Below are 26797 nucleotides of genomic sequence, written 5' to 3' on the forward strand. Positions count from 1 at the left end.
GTAACCACACCAGCCCAGGACCTCTACATCTGTCTTCTTCACCTGCGGGATCGTCTGAGACCAGCCCCCTGGACAGCTGATGAAACAGCAGTTTTTTTCTTTCTGTAATATACCCCTTTTGTGGGGGAAAACTGATTCTGATTGGCTGAGCCTGGCTCCTCAGTGGGTGGGCCTATACCCTCCCAGACCCACCCATGGCTGCGCCTCTGCCCAGTCATGTGAAATCCATAGATTAGGGCCTAATGAATTTATTTAAATTGACTGATTTCCTTATATGAACTTTAACTCAGTAAAATCGTTGAAATTGTTGCATGTTGCATTAACATTTGTGTTCAGTATAGTTATCAGGTAGAACAGCAAGGCAGCAGTACTCAGGACCTCCAGGTGGGATCTGAATAGCGCTGGTGTAGGGGATGTTATACAGGCACCTGACTGTCTGTCAACACTAGAGGAGGGTTCTCAATCATAGAAATAGGATCACTAGAACATACATTGTACTTCTATGCTAGACTAGCTCGATCATCAAGGACTGATCAAACACACCATTACAATTGTGTTTTTTTTGTCTCACACACACACACACACACACACACACACACAATCCATTAACAAAATCTGCTCCATTTCATGCTTGACTGAGGTGTGTAGTGTTTGATATCTAATCAGCAAACAAACCCAGTTCTCTGTTATGGTACTGCTGGCACCACAGGCATCATGTTAGAAGGGGAATTTACCACGCCGTCAGATCTGTAATGACAACCGAGGCAGAACAACAACTCTGATGGTATTAAGACTTCACATCTCTCTAAACATGACACTGTAATCACTGTAACCAAACAGGAAATGCAGAGAAAATAAGCACTACTATATCACAGCATTAGTAAATAAATGCATATTGCATTCACGGACTTCTGACAAAGATCACTTTTTTAGAATCGTCAGGAGAATGTCTTGTTTGGCAGGCAGCGGTCTAGTCTGAGGAGAATGTCTTGTTTGGCAGGCAGCGGTCTAGTCTGAGGAGAATGTCTTGTTTGGCAGGCAGCGGTCTAGTCTGAGGAGACTGTCTTGTTTGGCAGGCAGCGGTCTAGTCTGAGGAGAATGTCTTGTTTGGCAGGCAGCGGTCTAGTCTGAGGAGACTGTCTTGTTTAGCAGGCAGCGGTCTAGTCTGAGGAGACTGTCTTGTTTAGCAGGCAGCGGTCTAGTCTGAGGAGAATTGAGCTGCAGTCTCTTGTCCCCTCAGCTCGTTAGTTGTAGGGCTCGGCGTCGGGCGCTGGGAAATTCAGGTGACATTTTAGAAAATCTATAAGAGGATGGCCTTTCAGAAACAAACCTTACAATGGAAACATCATGAATTAGTCTGTTAGTTCCTGTTCTTCCACGACAAAACAAAACACGTTCAGGATGTCACAATTTATCAAAGGAGGGGCCATAATTGCCCACAGATGAAATTTTAGTTGAGAATCAGTTACATATTGATGGTCCGTATCCTGCTCATTTTCAACATATCAGTAGCATTTTATTCGTTTTCACCATGTGTTACCAAGTCACAAATATTCCACACTGTCTGAGCAGAATGACAAGAATCTGTTTCTCTCAACAAGCAGCTGCTCACATTTGAATTCACGCATTATTTTAGTGACTGTGTGACGCATTGCTTCTCTGCTCCCCTAACAGTTCTTTGAACTACTTACTGAAATCTTGGCCTATGTACATTTCACTGAACACAACTGTACAAAACGAATCTGTGTAGTTGTACATGTTTTCTACACTGATATGAACTGTTAGGCTACATGTAAATCTATAAAAAACCTTGTTGTGTTTTCTCTTTTCCACCTCTCAGCTCCAGATACACAGTCTACAGGTTCACCTGCTGTGTCCCCAGGCTCCAGGCCTGATCAGTCCACCCCTAGAGAACACCCCTGGATCCTCCACTCTGAGTTGGACAGCGAGCAGGAGGACCCCCCCTGTCCTGGTCCTGCCTCTCCCGGGACAACTGAACCACAAACAGACGGTCAACAGAAAGGGCAGGAGGAGGAGAGACAGACAGACGGTCAACAGAGAGGGCAGGAGGAGGAGAGACAGACAGACGGTCAACAGAGAGGGCAGGAGGAGGAGAGACAGACAGACGGTCAACAGAGAGGGCAGGAGGAGGAGAGACAGACAGACGGTCAACAGAGAGGGCAGGAGGAGGAGAGACAGACAGACGGTCAACAGAGAGGGCAGGAGGAGGAGAGACAGACAGACGGTCAACAGAGAGGGCAGGAGGAGGAGAGACAGACAGACGGTCAACAGAGAGGGCAGGAGGAGGAGAGACAGACAGACGGTCAACAGAGAGGGCAGGAGGAGGAGAGACAGACAGACGGTCAACAGAGAGGGCAGGAGGAGGAGAGACAGACAGACGGTCAACAGAGAGGGCAGGAGGAGGAGAGACAGACAGACGGTCAACAGAGAGGGCAGGAGGAGGAGAGACAGACAGACGGTCAACAGAGAGGGCAGGAGGAGGAGAGACAGACAGACGGTCAACAGAGAGGGCAGGAGGAGGAGAGACAGACAGACGGTCAACAGAGAGAGCAGGAGGAGGAGAAGCTCAAAGGCAAACAATCACCAGGAGAGAACCAGTCAGCCCCTCATGAGCACACTGATGGTAATCCAACTTTAATCTTCCCTTTTCTCCTTCCCTCCTTTCCTCCTACCCTCCTTTCCTCCTACCCTCCTACATATCTGGGGGATATTGTCTAGGTTGAATAGTCACCCATATGTTCTAATGCTGTAATGCTATGTATCACTGAGGTAGTCATCAATATGTTATAATGCTGTGTATCACTGAGGTAGTCATCAATATGTTATAATGCTGTGTATCACGGAGGTAGTCATCAATATGTTATAATGCTGTAATGCTGTGTATCACTGAGGTAGTCATCAATATGTTATAATGCTGTAATGCTATGTATCACTGAGGTAGTCATCAATATGTTATAATGCTGTGTATCACGGAGGTAGTCATCAATATGTTGTAATGCTGTGTATCACTGAGGTAGTCATCAATATGTTATGGTAATGCTATGTATCACTGAGGTAGTCATCAATATGTTATAATGCTGAGATGTATCACTGAGGTAGTCATCAATATGTTATAATGCTGTAATGCTATGTATCACGGAGGTAGTCATCAATATGTTATAATGCTGTAATGCTGTGTATCACGGAGGTAGTCATCAATATGTTATAATGCTGTAATGCTGTGTATCACTGAGGTAGTCATCAATATGTTATAATGCTGTAATGCTGTGTATCACTGAGGTAGTCATCAATATGTTATAATGCTATGTATCACTGAGGTAGTCATCAATATGTTATAATGCTATGTATCACTGAGGTAGTCATCAATATGTTATAATGCTGTAATGCTGTGTATCACTGAGGTAGTCATCAATATGTTATAATGCTGTAAGCTATGTATCACTGAGGTAGTCATCAATATGTTATAATGCTGTAATGCTGTGTATCACGGAGGTAGTCATCAATATGTTATAATGCTGTAATGCTGTGTATCACTGAGGTAGTCATCAATATGTTATAATGCTGTAATGCTATGTATCACTGAGGTAGTCATCAATATGTTATAATGCTGTAATGCTATGTATCACTGAGGTAGTCATCAATATGTTATAATGCTGTAATGCTATGTATCACTGAGGTAGTCATCAATATGTTATAATGCTGTAATGCTGTGTATCACTGAGGTAGTCATCAATATGTTATAATGCTGTAATGCTGTGTATCACTGAGGTAGTCATCAATATGTTATAATGCTGTAATGCTGTGTATCACTGAGGTAGTCATCAATATGTTATAATGCTGTAATGCTGTGTATCACTGAGGTAGTCATCAATATGTTATAATGCTGTAATGCTATGTATCACTGAGGTAGTCATCAATATGTTATAATGCTATGTATCACTGAGGTAGTCATCAATATGTTATAATGCTATGTATCACGGAGGTAGTCATCAATATGTTGTAATGCTATGTATCACTGAGGTAGTCATCAATATGTTATAATGCTGTAATGCTATGTATCACTGAGGTAGTCATCAATATGTTATAATGCTATGTATCACTGAGGTAGTCATCAATATGTTATAATGCTGTAATGCTGTGTATCACTGAGGTAGTCATCAATATGTTATAATGCTGTAATGCTGTGTATCACTGAGGTAGTCATCAATATGTTATAATGCTGTAATGCTGTGTATCACTGAGGTAGTCATCAATATGTTATAATGCTGTGTATCACTGAGGTAGTCATCAATATGTTGTAATGCTGTGTATCACTGAGGTAGTCATCAATATGTTATAATGCTATGTATCACTGAGGTAGTCATCAATATGTTATATGCTGTAATGCTGTGTATCACTGAGGTAGTCATCAATATGTTGTAATGCTGTGTATCACTGAGGTAGTCATCAATATGTTATAATGCTGTGTATCACTGAGGTAGTCATCAATATGTTATAATGCTGTGTATCACTGAGGTAGTCATCAATATGTTATAATGTTATAATGCTGTGTATCACTGAGGTAGTCATCAATATGTTATAATGCTGTGTATCACTGAGGTAGTCATCAATATGTTATAATGCTGTGTATCACTGAGGTAGTCATCAATATGTTATAATGCTGTGTATCACTGAGGTAGTCATCAATATGTTATAATGCTGTGTATCACGGAGGTAGTCATCAATATGTTATAATGCTGTAATGCTGTGTATCACTGAGGTAGTCATCAATATGTTATAATGCTGTAATGCTGTGTATCACTGAGGTAGTCATCAATATGTTATAATGCTATGTATCACTGAGGTAGTCATCAATATGTTATAATGCTGTGTATCACTGAGGTAGTCATCAATATGTTGTAATGCTATGTATCACTGAGGTAGTCATCAATATGTTATAATGCTGTAATGCTATGTATCACTGAGGTAGTCATCAATATGTTATATGCTGTAATGCTGTGTATCACTGAGGTAGTCATCAATATGTTGTAATGCTGTAATGCTGTGTATCACTGAGGTAGTCATCAATATGTTTATAATGCTGTGTATCACTGAGGTAGTCATCAATATGTTATAATGCTGTAATGCTATGTATCACTGAGGTAGTCATCAATATGTTATAATGCTGTAGTGTATCACTGAGGTAGTCATCAATATGTTATAATGCTGTAATGCTATGTATCACTGAGGTAGTCATCAATATGTTATAATGCTATGCTGTGTATCACTGAGGTAGTCATCAATATGTTATAATGCTGTGTATCACTGAGGTAGTCATCAATATGTTATAATGCTATGTATCACTGAGGTAGTCATCAATATGTTGTAATGCTATGTATCACTGAGGTAGTCATCAATATGTTATAATGCTGTAATGCTATGTATCACTGAGGTAGTCATCAATATGTTATAATGCTGTAATGCTATGTATCACTGAGGTAGTCATCAATATGTTATAATGCTATGTATCACTGAGGTAGTCATCAATATGTTGTAATGCTGTAATGCTATGTATCACTGAGGTAGTCATCAATATGTTATAATGCTGTGTATCACTGAGGTAGTCATCAATATGTTATAATGCTATGTATCACGGAGGTAGTCATCAATATGTTATAATGCTGTAATGCTATGTATCACTGAGGTAGTCATCAATATGTTATAATGCTGTAATGCTATGTATCACTGAGGTAGTCATCAATATGTTATAATGCTATGTATCACGGAGGTAGTCATCAATATGTTATAATGCTATGTATCACGGAGGTAGTCATCAATGTTATAATGCTATGTATCACTGAGGTAGTCATCAATATGTTATAATGCTGTAATGCTATGTATCACTGAGGTAGTCATCAATATGTTATAATGCTGTAATGCTGTGTATCACTGAGGTAGTCATCAATATGTTATAATGCTATGTATCACTGAGGTAGTCATCAATATGTTATAATGCTGTGTATCACTGAGGTAGTCATCAATATGTTATAATGCTGTGTATCACTGAGGTAGTCATCAATATGTTATAATGCTGTAATGCTATGTATCACTGAGGTAGTCATCAATATGTTATAATGCTGTGTATCACTGAGGTAGTCATCAATATGTTATAATGCTATGTATCACTGAGGTAGTCATCAATATGTTATAATGCTGTGTATCACTGAGGTAGTCATCAATATGTTATAATGCTGTAATGCTGTGTATCACTGAGGTAGTCATCAATATGTTATAATGCTGTGTATCACTGAGGTAGTCATCAATATGTTATAATGCTGTAATGCTGTGTATCACTGAGGTAGTCATCAATATGTTATAATGCTGTAATGCTGTGTATCACGGAGGTAGTCATCAATATGTTATAATGCTGTAATGCTATGTATCACTGAGGTAGTCATCAATATGTTATAATGCTGTAATGCTATGTATCACTGAGGTAGTCATCAATATGTTATAATGCTGTAATGCTGTGTATCACTGAGGTAGTCATCAATATGTTATAATGCTATGTATCACTGAGGTAGTCATCAATATGTTATAATGCTGTAATGCTATGTATCACTGAGGTAGTCATCAATATGTTATAATGCTGTGTATCACTGAGGTAGTCATCAATATGTTATAATGCTGTGTATCACTGAGGTAGTCATCAATATGTTATAATGCTGTGTATCACTGAGGTAGTCATCAATATGTTATAATGCTGTGTATCACTGAGGTAGTCATCAATATGTTATAATGCTGTAATGCTATGTATCACGGAGGTAGTCATCAATATGTTATAATGCTGTAATGCTGTGTATCACTGAGGTAGTCATCAATATGTTATAATGCTGTAATGCTGTGTATCACTGAGGTAGTCATCAATATGTTATAATGCTATGTATCACTGAGGTAGTCATCAATATGTTATAATGCTGTGTATCACTGAGGTAGTCATCAATATGTTGTAATGCTATGTATCACTGAGGTAGTCATCAATATGTTATAATGCTGTAATGCTATGTATCACTGAGGTAGTCATCAATATGTTGTAATGCTGTGTATCACTGAGGTAGTCATCAATATGTTGTAATTCTGTAATGCTGTGTATCACTGAGGTAGTCATCAATATTTTATAATGCTGTGTATCACTGAGGTAGTCATCAATATGTTATAATGCTGTAATGCTATGTATCACTGAGGTAGTCATCAATATGTTATAATGCTGTGTATCACTGAGGTAGTCATCAATATGTTATAATGCTGTAATGCTATGTATCACTGAGGTAGTCATCAATATGTTATAATGCTATGTATCACTGAGGTAGTCATCAATATGTTATAATGCTGTGTATCACTGAGGTAGTCATCAATATGTTATAATGCTGTGTATCACTGAGGTAGTCATCAATATGTTATAATGCTGTGTATCACTGAGGTAGTCATCAATATGTTATAATGCTGTAATGCTGTGTATCACTGAGGTAGTCATCAATATGTTATAATGCTATGTATCACTGAGGTAGTCATCAATATGTTATAATGCTGTAATGCTATGTATCACTGAGGTAGTCATCAATATGTTATAATGCTATGTATCACTGAGGTAGTCATCAATATGTTATAATGCTGTAATGCTATGTATCACTGAGGTAGTCATCAATATGTTATAATGCTGTAATGCTGTGTATCACTGAGGTAGTCATCAATATGTTATAATGCTGTGTATCACTGAGGTAGTCATCAATATGTTGTAATGCTATGTATCACTGAGGTAGTCATCAATATGTTATAATGCTGTAATGCTGTGTATCACTGAGGTAGTCATCAATATGTTATAATGCTGTAATGCTATGTATCACTGAGGTAGTCATCAATATGTTATAATGCTGTGTATCACTGAGGTAGTCATCAATATGTTATAATGCTGTAATGCTATGTATCACTGAGGTAGTCATCAATATGTTATAATGCTGTAATGCTGTGTATCACTGAGGTAGTCATCAATATGTTATAATGCTGTAATGCTATGTATCACTGAGGTAGTCATCAATATGTTATAATGCTGTGTATCACTGAGGTAGTCATCAATATGTTATAATGCTGTGTATCACTGAGGTAGTCATCAATATGTTATAATGCTGTAATGCTGTGTATCACTGAGGTAGTCATCAATATGTTATAATGCTGTAATGCTATGTATCACTGAGGTAGTCATCAATATGTTATAATGCTGTGTATCACTGAGGTAGTCATCAATATGTTATAATGCTATGTATCACTGAGGTAGTCATCAATATGTTATAATGCTGTGTATCACTGAGGTAGTCATCAATATGTTGTAATGCTATGTATCACTGAGGTAGTCATCAATATGTTGTAATGCTATGTATCACTGAGGTAGTCATCAATATGTTATAATGCTGTGTATCACTGAGGTAGTCATCAATATGTTATAATGCTATGTATCACTGAGGTAGTCATCAATATGTTGTAATGCTGTGTATCACTGAGGTAGTCATCAATATGTTATAATGCTGTAATGCTATGTATCACTGAGGTAGTCATCAATATGTTATAATGCTGTAATGCTATGTATCACTGAGGTAGTCATCAATATGTTATAATGCTGTAATGCTGTGTATCACTGAGGTAGTCATCAATATGTTGTAATGCTGTAATGCTGTGTATCACTGAAGTAGTCATCAATATGTTATAATGCTGTAATGCTGTGTATCACTGAGGTAGTCATCAATATGTTGTAATGCTGTGTATCACTGAGGTAGTCATCAATATTTTATAATGCTGTGTATCACTGAGGTAGTCATCAATATGTTATAATGTTATAATGCTGTGTATCACTGAGGTAGTCATCAATATTTTATAATGCTGTGTATCACTGAGGTAGTCATCAATATGTTATAATGTTATAATGCTGTGTATCACTGAGGTAGTCATCAATATGTTATAATGCTGTAATGCTGTGTATCACTGAGGTAGTCATCCATATGCCGCCAGCTGCCTCCCTCCGTTGTGTGGTGATTGGGTAAGGCAGGGTGTGACATATTATTATTGTTAGTATCATTATAGAAGGGGATTGTTTCTTCTCTTCACAGCATGGCTTTATGGGATTACAACTGGCTCTGAACTATAGGTTCATGAAATTGCTTTTATTTTGTGTATTTTGCATTTACCTCAAGTTTTTAATTGCTTTTTAATTGCTCTGAAAAACTCCATAAGAATGAGTCATATTATCTGTCTGTCTGTCTGTCTCTACATGAATTAACACCCTCAACAGCACCGACCAGCTCCAGACACCCCTGCATGCTTTCACCCAGTCATCATAACACATCGTCACACATTCTGATCCAGAAATATGTTCTGTTCTGTTAGTCCTGCCTTGTCTTTCTCATTTGGGACTTTTCCTGTAGCACAGTTAATGGCCTTGTGTATGTCACTCACTTCTGATGGTGATGTGACGCTAGTGGCTGGGTGTTCTATTTCCAGACAGACATTCCTCAAGCTCAGGGTTAATGTGGAACACTGCAGTGGACCAATGAAAGTGACCTATCGGGTTCGGAGCGGCTTAATGAGAGCGAGAGAGACTCAGTGAGCATAGCCTTGCTATTGAGAAAGGCAGCCGTAGACAGACCTGGCTCTCAAGAAAGGCTATGTGCACACTGCCCACAAAATGAGTTGGAAACTGAGCTGCACTTCCTAACCTCCTGCCCAATGTATGACCATATTAGAGACCCATATTTCCCTCAGATTACACAAATCCACAAAGAATTAGAAAACAAACCCAATTTTGATAAACTCCCATATCTATTGGGTAAAATACCACAGTGTGACATCACAGCAGCAAGATGTGTGACCTGTTGCCACAAGAAAAGGTCAACCAGTGAAGAACAAACACCATTGTAAATACAACCCATATTTATGTTTATTTATTTTGCCTTTTGTACTAACCATTTGCACATTGTTAAAACACTGTTTATAGACATAATATGACATTTGAAATGTCTTTATTCTTTTGGAACTTCTGTGAGTGAAATGTTTACTGTTCATTTTTATTGTTTATTTAACTTTTTGTTTATTATCTACTTCACTTGCTTTGGCAATGTTAACATATGTTTCCCATGGAGAGGGGGAGAGGATTCTAGAAGACAGAGAGGCATTAGATTCTGGACCACAGAGAGGCATTAGATTCTGGACCACGGAGAGGCATTAGGTTCTGGACCACACAGAGGCATTAGATTCTGGACCACGGAGAGGCATTAGATTCTGGACCACAGAGAGGCATTAGGTTCTGGACCACAGAGGGGCATTAGATTCTGGACCGCAGAGGGGCATTAGATTCTGGACCGCAGAGAGGCATTAGATTCTGGACCACAGAGAGGCATTAGGTTCTGGACCACAGAGGGGCATTAGGTTCTGGACCGCAGAGGGGCATTAGATTCTGGACCGCAGAGAGGCATTAGATTCTGGACCACAGAGAGGCATTAGGTTCTGGACCACATAGAGAGGCATTAGGTTCTGGACCACAGAGAGGCATTCGGTTCTGGACCACAGAGAGGCATTAGGTTCTGGACCACAGAGAGGCATTAGGTTCTGGACCACAGAGGGGCATTAGGTTCTGGACCACAGAGGGGCATTAGATTCTGGACCACAGAGGGGCATTAGATTCTGGACCACAGAGAGGCATTAGATTCTGGACCACAGAGAGGCATTAGATTCTAGTATTATAAACCGCCCCATTTAATGCAGTAGTGACATCACACCAAATTCAGTTAGAACTAAAACACCAACAATCTGCTGTCGCCACCTAGATAGATATCCTGTCTATTCTAACTAACGCTGCTGTCGCCACCTAGATAGATATCCTGTCTGTTCTAACTAAAGCTGCTGTCGCCACCTAGATAGATATCCTGTCTATTCTAACTAACGCTGCTGTCACCACCTAGATAGATATCCTGTCTATTCTAACTAAAGCTGCTGTCGCCACCTAGATAGATATCCTGTCTATTCTAACTAACGCTGCTGTCGCCACCTAGATAGATATCCTGTCTATTCTAACTAACGCTGCTGTCGCCACCTAGATAGATATCCTGTCTGTTCTAACTAAAGCTGCTGTCGCCACCTAGATAGATATCCTGTCTATTCTAACTAACGCTGCTGTCGCCACCTAGATAGATATCCTGTCTGTTCTAACTAACGCTGCTGTCGCCACCTAGATAGATATCCTGTCTGTTCTAACTAAAGCTGCTGTCGCCACCTAGATAGATATCCTGTCTATTCTAACTAAAGCTGCTGTCGCCACCTAGATAGATATCCTGTCTATTCTAACTAAAGCTGCTGTCACCCACCTAGATAGATATCCTGTCTGTTCTAACTAAAGCTGTTGTCGCCACCTAGATAGATATCCTGTCTATTCTAACTAAAGCTGCTGTCGCCCACCTAGATAGATATCCTGTCTATTCTAACTAAAGCTGCTGTCGCCACCTAGATAGATATCCTGTCTATTCTAACTAACGCTGCTGTCGCCACCTAGATAGATATCCTGTCTGTTCTAACTAAAGCTGCTGTCGCCCACCTAGATAGATATCCTGTCTATTCTAACTAAAGCTGCTGTCGCCACCTAGATAGATATCCTGTCTATTCTAACTAAAGCTGCTGTCGCCACCTAGATAGATATCCTGTCTATTCTAACTAACGCTGCTGTCGCCACCTAGATAGATATCCTGTCTGTTCTAACTAAAGCTGCTGTCGCCCACCTAGATAGATATCCTGTCTATTCTAACTAAAGCTGCTGTCGCCACCTAGATAGATATCCTGTCTATTCTAACTAACGCTGCTGTCGCCACCTAGATAGATATCCTGTCTATTCTAACTAACGCTGCTGTCGCCCACCTAGATAGATATCCTGTCTATTCTAACTAACGCTGCTGTCGCCACCTAGATAGATATCCTGTCTGTTCTAACTAATGCTGCTGTCGCCACCTAGATAGATATCCTGTCTATTCTAACTAACGCTGCTGTCGCCACCTAGATAGATATCCTGTCTGTTCTAACTAAAGCTGCTGTCGCCACCTAGATAGATATCCTGTCTATTCTAACTAACGCTGCTGTCACCACCTAGATAGATATCCTGTCTATTCTAACTAAAGCTGCTGTCGCCACCTAGATAGATATCCTGTCTATTCTAACTAACGCTGCTGTCGCCACCTAGATAGATATCCTGTCTATTCTAACTAACGCTGCTGTCGCCACCTAGATAGATATCCTGTCTGTTCTAACTAAAGCTGCTGTCGCCACCTAGATAGATATCCTGTCTGTTCTAACTAACGCTGCTGTCGCCACCTAGATAGATATCCTGTCTGTTCTAACTAACGCTGCTGTCGCCACCTAGATAGATATCCTGTCTATTCTAACTAAAGCTGCTGTCGCCACCTAGATAGATATCCTGTCTATTCTAACTAAAGCTGCTGTCGCCACCTAGATAGATATCCTGTCTATTCTAACTAACGCTGCTGTCGCCACCTAGATAGATATCCTGTCTATTCTAACTAACGCTGCTGTCGCCACCTAGATAGATATCCTGTCTATTCTAACTAACGCTGCTGTCGCCACCTAGATAGATATCCTGTCTATTCTAACTAACGCTGCTGTCGCCACCTAGATAGATATCCTGTCTATTCTAACTAACGCTGCTGTCGCCACCTAGATAGATATCCTGTCTATTCTAACTAAAGCTGCTGTCGCCACCTAGATAGATATCCTGTCTGTTCTAACTAAAGCTGCTGTCGCCACCTAGATAGATATCCTGTCTGTTCTAACTAAAGCTGCTGTCGCCACCTAGATAGATATCCTGTCTATTCTAACTAAAGCTGCTGTCGCCCACCTAGATAGATATCCTGTCTATTCTAACTAAAGCTGCTGTCGCCACCTAGATAGATATCCTGTCTGTTCTAACTAAAGCTGCTGTCGCCACCTAGATAGATATCCTGTCTATTCTAACTAAAGCTGCTGTCGCCACCTAGATAGATATCCTGTCTATTCTAACTAAAGCTGCTGTCACCCACCTAGATAGATATCCTGTCTATTCTAACTAAAGCTGCTGTCACCCACCTAGATAGATATCCTGTCTGTTCTAACTAAAGCTGCTGTCGCCACCTAGATAGATATCCTGTCTATTCTAACTAAAGCTGCTGTCGCCCACCTAGATAGATATCCTGTCTATTCTAACTAAAGCTGCTGTCGCCACCTAGATAGATATCCTGTCTATTCTAACTAACGCTGCTGTCGCCACCTAGATAGATATCCTGTCTGTTCTAACTAAAGCTGCTGTCGCCCACCTAGATAGATATCCTGTCTGTTCTAACTAAAGCTGCTGTCGCCACCTAGATAGATATCCTGTCTATTCTAACTAAAGCTGCTGTCGCCACCTAGATAGATATCCTGTCTATTCTAACTAACGCTGCTGTCGCCACCTAGATAGATATCCTGTCTGTTCTAACTAACGCTGCTGTCGCCACCTAGATAGATATCCTGTCTGTTCTAACTAAAGCTGCTGTCGCCCACCTAGATAGATATCCTGTCTGTTCTAACTAAAGCTGCTGTCGCCACCTAGATAGATATCCTGTCTATTCTAACTAACGCTGCTGTCGCCACCTAGATAGATATCCTGTCTGTTCTAACTAAAGCTGCTGTCGCCACCTAGATAGATATCCTGTCTATTCTAACTAACGCTGCTGTCGCCACCTAGATAGATATCCTGTCTATTCTAACTAACGCTGCTGTCGCCACCTAGATAGATATCCTGTCTATTCTAACTAACGCTGCTGTCGCCCACCTAGATAGATATCCTGTCTATTCTAACTAACGCTGCTGTCGCGACCTAGATAGATATCCTGTCTATTCTAACTAACGCTGCTGTCGCGACCTAGATAGATATCCTGTCTATTCTAACTAACGCTGCTGTCGCCACCTAGATAGATATCCTGTCTATTCTAACTAAAGCTGCTGTCGCCACCTAGATAGATATCCTGTCTATTCTAACTAACGCTGCTGTCGCCACCTAGATAGATATCCTGTCTGTTCTAACTAACGCTGCTGTCGCCCACCTAGATAGATATCCTGTCTGTTCTAACTAACGCTGCTGTCGCCCACCTAGATAGATATCCTGTCTATTCTAACTAACGCTGCTGTCGAGACCTAGATAGATATCCTGTCTGTTCTAACTAACGCTGCTGTCGCCACCTAGATAGATATCCTGTCTGTTCTAACTAAAGCTGCTGTCACCCACCTAGATAGATATCCTGTCTATTCTAACTAAAGCTGCTGTCGCCACCTAGATAGATATCCTGTCTATTCTAACTAAAGCTGCTGTCGCCCACCTAGATAGATATCCTGTCTATTCTAACTAACGCTGCTGTCGCCCACCTAGATAGATATCCTGTCTGTTCTAACTAAAGCTGCTGTCGCCCACCTAGATAGATATCCTGTCTATTCTAACTAACGCTGCTGTCGCCACCTAGATAGATATCCTGTCTGTTCTAACTAAAGCTGCTGTCGCCACCTAGATAGATATCCTGTCTATTCTAACTAAAGCTGCCGTCGCCACCTAGATAGATATCCTGTCTGTTCTAACTAACGCTGCCGTCGCCACCTAGATAGATATCCTGTCTATTCTAACTAAAGCTGCCGTCGCCCACCTAGATAGATATCCTGTCTGTTCTAACTAACGCTGCTGTCGCCCACCTAGATAGATATCCTGTCTATTCTAACTAAAGCTGCTGTCGCCACCTAGATAGATATCCTGTCTGTTCTAACTAACGCTGCTGTCGCCACCTAGATAGATATCCTGTCTATTCTAACTAAAGCTGCTGTCGCCACCTAGATAGATATCCTGTCTGTTCTAACTAAAGCTGCTGTCGCCACCTAGATAGATATCCTGTCTGTTCTAACTAACGCTGCTGTCGCCACCTAGATAGATATCCTGTCTATTCTAACTAAAGCTGCTGTCGCCACCTAGATAGATATCCTGTCTATTCTAACTAACGCTGCTGTCGCCACCTAGATAGATATCCTGTCTATTCTAACTAAAGCTGCTGTCGCCACCTAGATAGATATCCTGTCTATTCTAACTAACGCTGCTGTCGCCACCTAGATAGATATCCTGTCTGTTCTAACTAAAGCTGCTGTCGCCACCTAGATAGATATCCTGTCTATTCTAACTAACGCTGCTGTCGCCACCTAGATAGATATCCTGTCTGTTCTAACTAACGCTGCTGTCGCCCACCTAGATAGATATCCTGTCTATTCTAACTAAAGCTGCTGTCGCCACCTAGATAGATATCCTGTCTGTTCTAACTAAAGCTGCTGTCGCCACCTAGATAGATATCCTGTCTATTCTAACTAACGCTGCTGTCGCCACCTAGATAGATATCCTGTCTGTTCTAACTAACGCTGCTGTCGCCCACCTAGATAGATATCCTGTCTATTCTAACTAAAGCTGCTGTCGCCACCTAGATAGATATCCTGTCTATTCTAACTAAAGCTGCTGTCGCCACCTAGATAGATATCCTGTCTATTCTAACTAAAGCTGCTGTCGCCCACCTAGATAGATATCCTGTCTATTCTAACTAAAGCTGCTGTCGCCACCTAGATAGATATCCTGTCTATTCTAACTAACGCTGCTGTCGCCACCTAGATAGATATCCTGTCTATTCTAACTAAAGCTGCTGTCGCCCACCTAGATAGATATCCTGTCTATTCTAACTAACGCTGCTGTCGCCACCTAGATAGATATCCTGTCTATTCTAACTAAAGCTGCTGTCGCCACCTAGATAGATATCCTGTCTATTCTAACTAAAGCTGCTGTCGCCACCTAGATAGATATCCTGTCTATTCTAACTAACGCTGCTGTCGCCCACCTAGATAGATATCCTGTCTATTCTAACTAACGCTGCTGTCGCCACCTAGATAGATATCCTGTCTATTCTAACTAAAGCTGCTGTCGCCACCTAGATAGATATCCTGTCTGTTCTAACTAAAGCTGCTTTCGCCCACCTAGATAGATATCCTGTCTGTTCTAACTAAAGCTGCTGTCGCCACCTAGATAGATATCCTGTCTATTCTAACTAAAGCTGCTGTCGCCCACCTAGATAGATATCCTGTCTATTCTAACTAAAGCTGCTGTCGCCACCTAGATAGATATCCTGTCTATTCTAACTAACGCTGCTGTCGCCACCTAGATAGATATCCTGTCTATTCTAACTAAAGCTGCTGTCGCCCACCTAGATAGATATCCTGTCTATTCTAACTAACGCTGCTGTCGCCACCTAGATAGATATCCTGTCTATTCTAACTAAAGCTGCTGTCGCCACCTAGATAGATATCCTGTCTATTCTAACTAAAGCTGCTGTCGCCACCTAGATAGATATCCTGTCTATTCTAACTAACGCTGCTGTCGCCCACCTAGATAGATATCCTGTCTATTCTAACTAACGCTGCTGTCGCCACCTAGATAGATATCCTGTCTATTCTAACTAAAGCTGCTGTCGCCACCTAGATAGATATCCTGTCTGTTCTAACTAAAGCTGCTTTCGCCCACCTAGATAGATATCCTGTCTGTTCTAACTAAAGCTGCTGTCGCCACCTAGATAGATATCCTGTCTATTCTAACTAACGCTGCTGTCGCCACCTAGATAGATATCCTGTCTGTTCTAACTAAAGCTGCTGTGTACTGTGGCGGTCCCTCATAGATGTATTATGGAGTCTATTTCCATCAATTGACCTTTTCTTGCAGGCATTGTCATCATTAGGGAGCCTCACCTCTAGACCGTAATGACCTTTCTCCTCTCCCTCCCTGCAGCCCAGACAGACAGTGTATCTAGTCCTGCTGATGGTGTTGACACTACGGCCAGTCTCCCCCTGTACCCCAACATGAAGTTCTGCGCCAGCAAGAACACTGAGCGTATCTACCTTTACTCCCAGGTACATGACGATGCTTCTACTCTGTACTCAGCACTCCTCCTTCTTCTTCCTCTCTCGCCTCCTCGTCCCTCCTCGTCCCCCCTCACCTCCTCTTCCCCTCTCGTCTCCTCTTCCCCTCTCGTCTCCTCTTCCCCTCTCGCCTCCTCGTCCCCCCTCGCCTCCTCGTCCCCCCTCGCCTCCTCTTCCTCTCTCGCCTCCTCGTCCCTCCTCGTCCCCCCTCGTCCCCCTCGCCTCCTCTTCCCCTCTCGCCTCCTCTTCCCCTCTCGCCTCCTCGTCCCCCCTCGCCTCCTCTTCCCCTCTCGCCTCCTCTTCCCCTCTCGCCTCCTCTCACCACCTCATCCCCTCTTGCCTCCACCTTCCCCTCTCTCCTCTTCCTCCTCCTCCTTCCCCTCTCCTCCTCCTCTTACTTCTCCTCTTCCCCTCTCTCCTCTTCCCCTCTCCTCCTCCTCTTACTTCTCCTCTTCCCCTCTCTCCTCTTCCTCCTCCTCCTTCCCCTCTCTCCTCCTTTCCCTCTTTAATACCTGTAGTCCAATATGTCTTTGATATGAGTGACCAATTGAAATGGAAATTTTCTGTGACACACCTCTTATGTACCATCAAAGGATAAGCATCTATCTACCTTCTTCAACATAACAATACCCTTTTAAGGCATACATCAGATGTGTTTTACCCTTTTAAATCATGTCTGATTTGCTTAATCCTAGGCCACTCACATTATTCACAAAGGGATTTAATCAACTGCTAAATAAAAATGTGATCAGATTTGTCAGTCTGGGTGAAATGTAAAGTATTACGTATGAGGAATTGGCTGACAAATGTCTTTTTTCAATTGGTTGCAATGCCCAGTTGAAGTGTGTGAATGTGTTTTCAGCTGTCTTATCTAATCTCTGTGTCTCTCCCTTCATCAGGAGGACAGTCCACTGCACTGGAACTTCCTTCCTCTGGACATTCAACTGGACAACTGGGAGGACCTGCCTGAAGCCTTCAGACGCAGAGAGAACAGGGCACAGGTCGGTTTGTTTGACCTGCAAGTAGACCACACTGTAGTCTAGTCACAGGAGGGAAGCTGTCACCTAGAGGTAGACCACACTGTAGTCTAGTCACAGGAGGGAAGCTGTCACCTAGCGGTAGACATCACTGCAGTCACTACAGGGAAGCTGTCACCTAGAGGTAGACCACACTGTAGTCTAGTCACAGGAGGGAAGCTGTCACCTAGCGGTAGACATCACTGCAGTCACTACAGGGAAGCTGTCACCTAGAGGTAGACCACACTGTAGTCTAGTCACAGGAGGGAAGCTGTCACCTAGAGGTAGACCACACTGTAGTCTAGTCACAGGAGGGAAGCTGTCACCTAGAGGTAGACCACACTGTAGTCTAGTCACAGGAGGGAAGCTGTCACCTAGAGGTAGACCACACTGTAGTCTAGTCACAGGAGGGAAGCTGTCACCTAGAGGTAGACCACACTGTAGTCTAGTCACAGGAGGGAAGCTGTCACCTAGAGGTAGACCACACTGTAGTCTAGTCACAGGAGGGAAGCTGTCACCTAGCGGTAGACATCACTGCAGTCACTACAGGGAAGCTGTCACCTAGAGGTAGTCATTTAAAGGCGCAGTCATTTAAAGGTGCTGTTCAGTGGTTCTTTTATTTAATGTGGCTGCCGTTTGGCTGTAAAATGAATTACAGATTGTGTCTTTGTTTGAATGCTTTACAGTGACTCTCTGTGGGTCAGGTACTGAGGTTTAAAGTGGTGTTGATGTGACTCTCTGTGTGGGTTAGGTATTGAGGTTTAAAGTGGTGTTGATGTGACTCTGTGTGGGTCAGGTACTGAGGTTTAAAGTGGTGTTGATGTGACTTTGTGGGTCAGGTACTGAGGTTTAAAGTGGTGTTGATGTGACTCTGTGTGGGTCAGGTACTGAGGTTTAAAGTGGTGTTGATGTGACTTTGTGGGTTAGGTACTGAGGTTTAAAGTGGTGTTGATGTGACTCTGTGTGGGTTAGGTACTGAGGTTTAAAGTGGTGTTGATGTGACTCTGTGTGGGTCAGGTACTGAGGTTAAAAGTGGTGTTGATGTGACTCTCTGTGTGGGTTAGGTACTGAGGTTTAAAGTGGTGTTGATGTGACTCTGTGTGGGTCAGGTACTGAGGTTTAAAGTGGTGTTGATGTGACTCTGTGTGGGTTAGGTACTGAGGTTTAAAGTGGTGTTGATGTGACTCTCTGTGTGGGTTAGGTATTGAGGTTTAAAGTGGTGTTGATGTGACTCTCTGTGTGGGTTAGGTACTGAGGTTTAAAGTGGTGTTGATGTGACTCTCTGTGTGGGTTAGGTACTGAGGTTAAAAGTGGTGTTGATGTGACTCTCTGTGTGGGTCAGGTACTGAGGTTTAAAGTGGTGTTGATGTGACTCTCTGTGTGGGTTAGGTACTGAGGTTTAAAGTGGTGTTGATGTGACTTTGTGGGTTAGGTACTGAGGTTTAAAGTGGTGTTGATGTGACTCTGTGTGGGTTAGGTACTGAGGTTTAAAGTGGTGTTGATGTGACTCTCTGTGTGGGTTAGGTATTGAGGTTTAAAGTGGTGTTGATGTGACTCTCTGTGTGGGTTAGGTACTGAGGTTTAAAGTGGTGTTGATGTGACTCTGTGTGGGTCAGGTACTGAGGTTTAAAGTGGTGTTGATGTGACTTTGTGGGTTAGGTACTGAGGTTTAAAGTGGTGTTGATGTGACTTTGTGGGTTAGGTACTGAGGTTTAAAGTGGTGTTGATGTGACTCTGTGTGGGTTAGGTACTGAGGTTTAAAGTGGTGTTGATGTGACTTTGTGGGTTAGGTACTGAGGTTTAAAGTGGTGTTGATGTGACTCTGTGTGGGTTAGGTACTGAGGTTTAAAGTGGTGTTGATGTGACTCTGTGTGGGTTAGGTACTGAGGTTTAAAGTGGTGTTGATGTGACTCTGTGTGGGTTAGGTACTGAGGTTTAAAGTGGTGTTGATGTGACTCTGTGTGGGTCAGGTACTGAGGTTAAAAGTGGTGTTGATGTGACTCTCTGTGTGGGTCAGGTACTGAGGTTTAAAGTGGTGTTGATGTGACTCTCTGTGTGGGTTAGGTACTGAGGTTTAAAGTGGTGTTGATGTGACTCTGTGTGGGTCAGGTACTGAGGTTTAAAGTGGTGTTGATGTGACTCTGTGTGGGTCAGGTACTGAGGTTTAAAGTGGTGTTGATGTGACTTTGTGGGTTAGGTACTGAGGTTTAAAGTGGTGTTGATGTGACTCTCTGTGTGGGTCAGGTACTGAGGTTTAAAGTGGTGTTGATGTGACTTTGTGGGTTAGGTACTGAGGTTTAAAGTGGTGTTGATGTGACTCTCTGTGTGGGTTAGGTACTGAGGTTTAAAGTGGTGTTGATGTGACTCTCTGTGTGGGTTAGGTACTGAGGTTTAAAGTGGTGTTGATGTGACTGTGTGGGTCAGGTACTGAGGTTTAAAGTGGTGTTGATGTGACTCTCTGTGTGGGTTAGGTACTGAGGTTTAAAGTGGTGTTGATGTGACTCTCTGTGTGGGTTAGGTATTGAGGTTTAAAGTGGTGTTGATGTGACTTTGTGGGTTAGGTACTGAGGTTTAAAGTGGTGTTGATGTGACTCTGTGTGGGTCAGGTACTGAGGTTTAAAGTGGTGTTGATGTGACTCTCTGTGTGGGTTAGGTATTGAGGTTTAAAGTGGTGTTGATGTGACTTTGTGGGTTAGGTACTGAGGTTTAAAGTGGTGTTGTGACTCTCTCTGTGTGGGTCAGATATTGAGGTTTGTCCAGCAGTGGAGCACTCTGACAGCCATGAAGCAGAGACTGATCCGCCGCAGTGGTCTCCTGTTCTGCAGCCCAGTCCTGGTCCTGGACCAACTGACCAGCACCCAGCGCAAACACAGCAGCACCAAGAGGTAGGTGGGGGGAGGGATTGAACCTGTCCTATGTCTCCATCCTACTGTGTTGGTGTCCAGACGGCATCAGATAATCACAGATTCATCCTGCTTCATGTGGGGGTGGGTGTCTCAAGAGCCAATCACAGTGGACGTAGGAGGAAAGCATTTGACAGAATGTGGGGTTTATTCTCTAATCAAGGTTTGCCCCATTGACTGCACATCAAGCTGATTTCCAGAGATGATATGTTGGTTAAAGACTTCATGCTGAGAAAGTATGGTAGAAACAAAGTCCAACTGGGAACCCTGGTTCCTACAGAGGTAGAGATTCACACTGTAACTGAGCTAATACAATACAGGAGTAAGGAGATGGATAGGAAGGTGATTATCTTGTAGTAAGGAGATGGATGTGAAGGTGATTATCTTGTTGGATTGGAAGGTGATTATCATGTAGTAAGGAGATGGGTGGGAAGGAGATTATTGTGTAGTAAGGAGATGGATGGGAAGGAGATTATTGTGTAGTAAGGAGATGGATGGGAAGGAGATTATTGTGTAGTAAGGAGATGGATGGGAAGGTGATTATTGTGTAGTAAGGAGAAGGATGGGAAGGTGATTATTGTGTAGTAAGGAGATGGATGGGAAGGTGATTATTGTGTAGTAAGGAGATGGATGGGAAGGAGATTATTGTGTAGTAAGGAGATGGATGGGAAGGTGATTATTGTGTAGTAAGGAGATGGATGGGAAGGTGATTATTGTGTAGTAAGGAGATGGATGGGAAGGAGATTATTGTGTAGTAAGGAGATGGATGGGAAGGTGATTATTGTGTAGTAAGGAGATGGATGGGAAGGAGATTATTGTGTAGTAAGGAGATGGATGGGAAGGTGATTATTGTGTAGTAAGGAGATGGATGGGAAGGAGATTATTGTGTAGTAAGGAGATGGATGGGAAGGTGGTTATTGTGTAGTAAGGAGATGGATGGGAAGGAGATTATTGTGTAGTAAGGAGATGGATGGGAAGGAGATTATTGTGTAGTAAGGAGATGGATGGGAAGGTGATTATTGTGTAGTAAGGAGATGGATGGGAAGGTGATTATTGTGTAGTAAGGAGATGGATGGGAAGGTGATTATCTTGTAGTAAGGAGATGGGTGGGAAGGGGATTATTGTGTAGTAAGGAGATGGGTGGGAAGGTGATTATTGTGTAGTAAGGAGATGGATGGGAAGGAGATTATTGTGTAGTAAGGAGATGGATGGGAAGGAGATTATTGTGTAGTAAGGAGATGGGTGGGAAGGTGATTATCCTGAGGTTAATTAGACTCTGCTGTAGTGCTGTGCTGCGTTGTCCTGAAGGATCAGGGCCGTCTTCACAAAGAGACTCAGAGTTTAGCCTTTTAGACACACACACACACACACACACACACACACCCCTCCGCCCAACACCTCTCAGTACTACTGTCAGTTGGACCTGGCTTTCATGTCCTTTCATCCAGCCTCTCTACACTGGGCTGTTTGAAGCCCAACAGTCCCCTCACCCCTTCTCTCTTTCATGCAAATCTGCCCCTTCCTCTCTTCTTCCTCCTCCTCCTTTCTTCAAGATTCCTCCTCTTTGATGTGTCTCCTTCCTCTCCTCATCCAGCTATCTGACCTTACTCTTCCTCTCCTCCTTCTCGTCCTTCCTCCCCCCAGGTAACTTCCTCCTCCCTCCCTCCATCCTAACCAAAGTCCCACTCTCCTCCCCCATCCCTCCATTCCGGTACCTAACCATACTCTTCCTCCCTCCATCCAGGTATCTAACCAAAGAAGATGTGTCCCAGGCCTCTCTCAGTAAGGCCCAGTGTGATGGAGGAACTGTCCGCATGGTCCACAAGGAGATGTTCTTCACCAAGAGGAGAACCACCTCTATGTCACGACCCAACACCTCTGCCTCCGTCCCAGAGAAGTAGGTGTTCAGTCTCCTAGAGAGTCATAGCAACACTAGTTCATAGTGTCAAACTTTCTCCTCCACATTCAAATGATATTACATTGAAAGACCACGGTATGTCCTGTCTGTACAATTGTTGTTCAATACCCAAGGAACTAAATGTGTCCTCAGTTGACATTTAGAAGGTTGAAGTAAGTCTGGCTTTTCGTGGGTTTCGCCAGTGAGGCTCAATGATCTCTTGTCTATGTCTTCTTAGACTGTATGGCCTGGCCTGTACAAGAGACTGTGGGACCAGTGAGTGTTTACCACAGAGGGACCAGGCTATAATCCACTGTTTTAGAGGCAATTGACTGAAGGCTTGTTGGATAGATGGAGCACATCGCTATGGCAACCACCACAGGGACTGGCTCTTTCTCTCTCACCCAGCGAGTCTTGCTGATTGGTTGAGGATCATCGGGGACGCTCCAGAGAGCTGTGTCCCATCTGTTCCCTAACGTGTGGACAGGCAGTACCCTGGTGGAACGCTGTAAGAACACATCCTCTCCCTCTGCTTCTCCAGCCAGGAGGAAGACTCACACAGACAACAACCATATGTCCCAGCTCCCCAAAGCATGCTTAAAGTTCCTATTGAATGAATGTAACTGTATAGTAATACAGAGGCTTCCACACACTGGTTGAATCAACGTTGTTTCAAATCAAAGTTTATTGGTCACGTGCTCCGAATACAACAGGTGTAGTAGACCTTACAGTGAAATGCTGAATACAACAGGTGTAGTAGACCTTACAGTGAAATGCTGAATACAACAGGTGTAGTAGACCTTACAGTGAAACGCTGAATACAACAGGTGTAGTAGACCTTACAGTGAAATGCTGAATACAACAGGTGTAGTAGACCTTACAGTGAAATGCTGAATACAACAGGTGTAGTAGACCTTACAGTGAAATGCTGAATACAACAGGTGTAGTAGACCTTACAGTGAAATGCTGAATACAACAGGTGTAGTAGACCTTACAGTGAAATGCTGAATACAACAGGTGTAGTAGACCTTACAGTGAAACGCTGAATACAACAGGTGTAGTAGACCTTACAGTGAAACGCTGAATACAACAGGTGTAGTAGACCTTACAGTGAAACGCTGAATACAACAGGTGTAGTAGACCTTACAGTGAAATGCTGAATACAACAGGTGTAGTAGACCTTACAGTGAAATGCTGAATACAACAGGTGTAGTAGACCTTACAGTGAAATGCTGAATACAACAGGTGTAGTAGACCTTACAGTGAAATGCTGAATACAACAGGTGTAGTAGACCTTACAGTGAAATGCTGAATACAACAGGTGTAGTAGACCTTACAGTGAAACGCTGAATACAACAGGTGTAGTAGACCTTACAGTGAAATGCTGAATACAACAGGTGTAGTAGACCTTACAGTGAAATGCTGAATACAACAGGTGTAGTAGACCTTACAGTGAAATGCTGAATACAACAGGTGTAGTAGACCTTACAGTGAAATGCTGAATACAACAGGTGTAGTAGACCTTACAGTGAAATGCTGAATACAACAGGTGTAGTAGACCTTACAGTGAAATGCTGAATACAACAGGTGTAGTAGACCTTACAGTGAAATGCTGAATACAACAGGTGTAGTAGACCTTACAGTGAAATGCTGAATACAACAGGTGTAGTAGACCTTACAGTGAAATGCTGAATACAACAGGTGTAGTAGACCTTACAGTGAAATGCTGAATACAACAGGTGTAGACCTTACAGTGAAATGCTTACTTACGGGCTCTAACCAAAAGTGCAAAAAAGGTATTAGGTGAACAATAGGTAAGTAAAGAAATAAAAACAACAGTGAAAAATAACAGTAGCGAGGCTATATACAGGCACCGGTTAGTCGGGCTGATTGAGGTAGTATGTACATGTAGATATGGTTAAAGTGACTATGCATATATGATAAACAGAGAGTAGCTGTAGCATAAAATGGCACTGGAAGAATTGGCAGCAGTTTTACAGGCGCCCAACCAGTTGTGCTACTATGTGTTTTTTTCGCGTTATTTGTAACTTATTTTGTACATAATGTTTCTGCCACCGTATCTTACGTCAAAAAAGAGCTTCTGGATATCAGGACAGCGATCACTCACCTCGGATTAGATTTTTTCTTCAACAAGCAGGACGCGCAGGACATTCTCCAAACACCCGACAAGGCCAACATCCCCGTTATTTGCAAGAGGAAGAGACGCAGGTACAGAGGACACAGACCGGGATGCCTCGTAAGGATCCGCAGAAGGCGACTGGGAAAGCTGCCGTTACCGTCAATATTACTCGCCAATGTGCAATCATTGGACAATAAATTAGATGAGGTACGGTCACGAATATCCTACCAACGGGACATCAAACTCGGTAATATCTTATGTTTCACTGAATCGTGGCTGAATGACGACATGGATATTCAGCTAGCGGGATATACGCTGCACCGGCAAGATAGAACAGCACACTCCGGTAAGACCAGGGGGGGGGCGGTCTGTGCATATTTGTAAACAACAGCTGGTGCACGAAATCTAAGGAAGTCTCTAGATTTTGCTCGCCTGAAGTAGAGAATCTTGTGATAAAATGCAGATCACACTATTTGCCTAGAGAGTTTTCAGCTATACTTTTCGTGGCTGTTTATTTACCACCACAGACAGATGCTGGCACTAAGACCGCACTCAGTCAGCTGGAGACTTTAATGCAGGGAAACTTAAATCAGTTCTACCTAATATCTACCAGCATATTAAATGTTCAACCAGAGGGAAATACATTCTAGATCACCTGTACTCCACACACAGAGACGCATACAAAGATCTCCCTCACCCTCCATTTGGTAAATCCGACCACAATTCTATCCTCCTGATTCCTGGTTACAAGCAAAAATTAAAGCAGGAAGCACCAGTGACTCGGTCTATAACAAAGTGGTCAGGTGAAGCAGATGCTAAACAACAGGACTGTTTTGCTAGCACAGACTGGAACATGTTCCAGGATTCTTCCGATGGCACTGAGGAGTACACCACATCAGTCACTGGCTTTATCAATAAGCGCATCGAGGACGTCGTCCCAACAGTGACTGTAGGAACATAGCCCAACCAGAAGCCATGGATTACAGGCAACATTCGCACTGAGCTAAAGGGTAGAGCTGCCGCTTTCAAGGTGCGGGACTCTAACCCGGAAGCTTATAAGAAATCCTGCTATGCCCTCCAATGAACCATCAAACAGGCAAAGCGTCAATACAGGGCTAAAATTGAATCGTACTACACTGGCTCCGACACTCGTTGGATGTGGGAGGGCTTGCAAACTATTACAGACTACAAAGGGAAGCACAGCCGCGTCACAGTCACTTCTATGCTAGCTTCGAGGCAAGCAACACTGAGGCATGCATGAGAATCAGCTGTTCCGGATGACTGTGTGATCACGCTCTCCGTAGCCGACGTGAGTAAGACCTTTAAACAGGTCATTATTCACAAGGCTGCGGGGCCAGACGGATTACCAGGACGTGTGCTCCGGGCATGTGCTGACCAACTGGCAGATGTCTTCACTGACATTTTCAACATGTCCCTGATTGAGTCTGTAATACCAACATGTTTCAAGCAGACCACCATAATCCCTGTGCCCAAGAACACGAAGGCAACCTGCCTAAATGACTACAGACCCGTAGCACTCTCGTCCATAGCCATGAAGTGCTTTGAAAGGCTGGTAATGGCTCCCATCAACACCATTATCCCAGAAACGCTAGACCCACTCCAATTTGCATATCGCCCAAACAGATCCACAGATGATGCAATCTCTATTGCACTCCACACTGCCCTTTCCCACCTGGACAAAAATAACACCTTAGTGAGAATTCTATTCATTGACTACAGCTCAGCGTTCAACACCATAGTGCCCTCAAAGCTCATCACTAAGCTAAGGATC

At 42.8% G+C, this 26797-nt stretch overlaps 1 protein-coding gene across 1 annotated transcript in view; it reads left to right on the plus strand.

Annotated features, from left to right (window-relative positions):
• LOC106575916 (DNA annealing helicase and endonuclease ZRANB3) overlaps nt 1-26797 on the plus strand; it is a 90001-nt gene that overhangs the window by 40982 nt on the left and 22222 nt on the right. Inside the window, exons 15-20 of the mRNA XM_045698616.1 lie at nt 1841-2139; nt 2365-2644; nt 16919-17040; nt 17949-18050; nt 20808-20950; nt 22713-22865. Coding sequence (XP_045554572.1) covers nt 1841-2139; nt 2365-2644; nt 16919-17040; nt 17949-18050; nt 20808-20950; nt 22713-22865 — 1099 coding nt within the window. The remainder of the gene's footprint in view (nt 1-1840; nt 2140-2364; nt 2645-16918; nt 17041-17948; nt 18051-20807; nt 20951-22712; nt 22866-26797) is intronic.

The sequence above is a fragment of the Salmo salar genome, chromosome ssa17, assembly GCF_905237065.1.
Source record: "Salmo salar chromosome ssa17, Ssal_v3.1, whole genome shotgun sequence".
NCBI classification, from domain to species: Eukaryota; Metazoa; Chordata; class Actinopteri; order Salmoniformes; family Salmonidae; genus Salmo; species Salmo salar.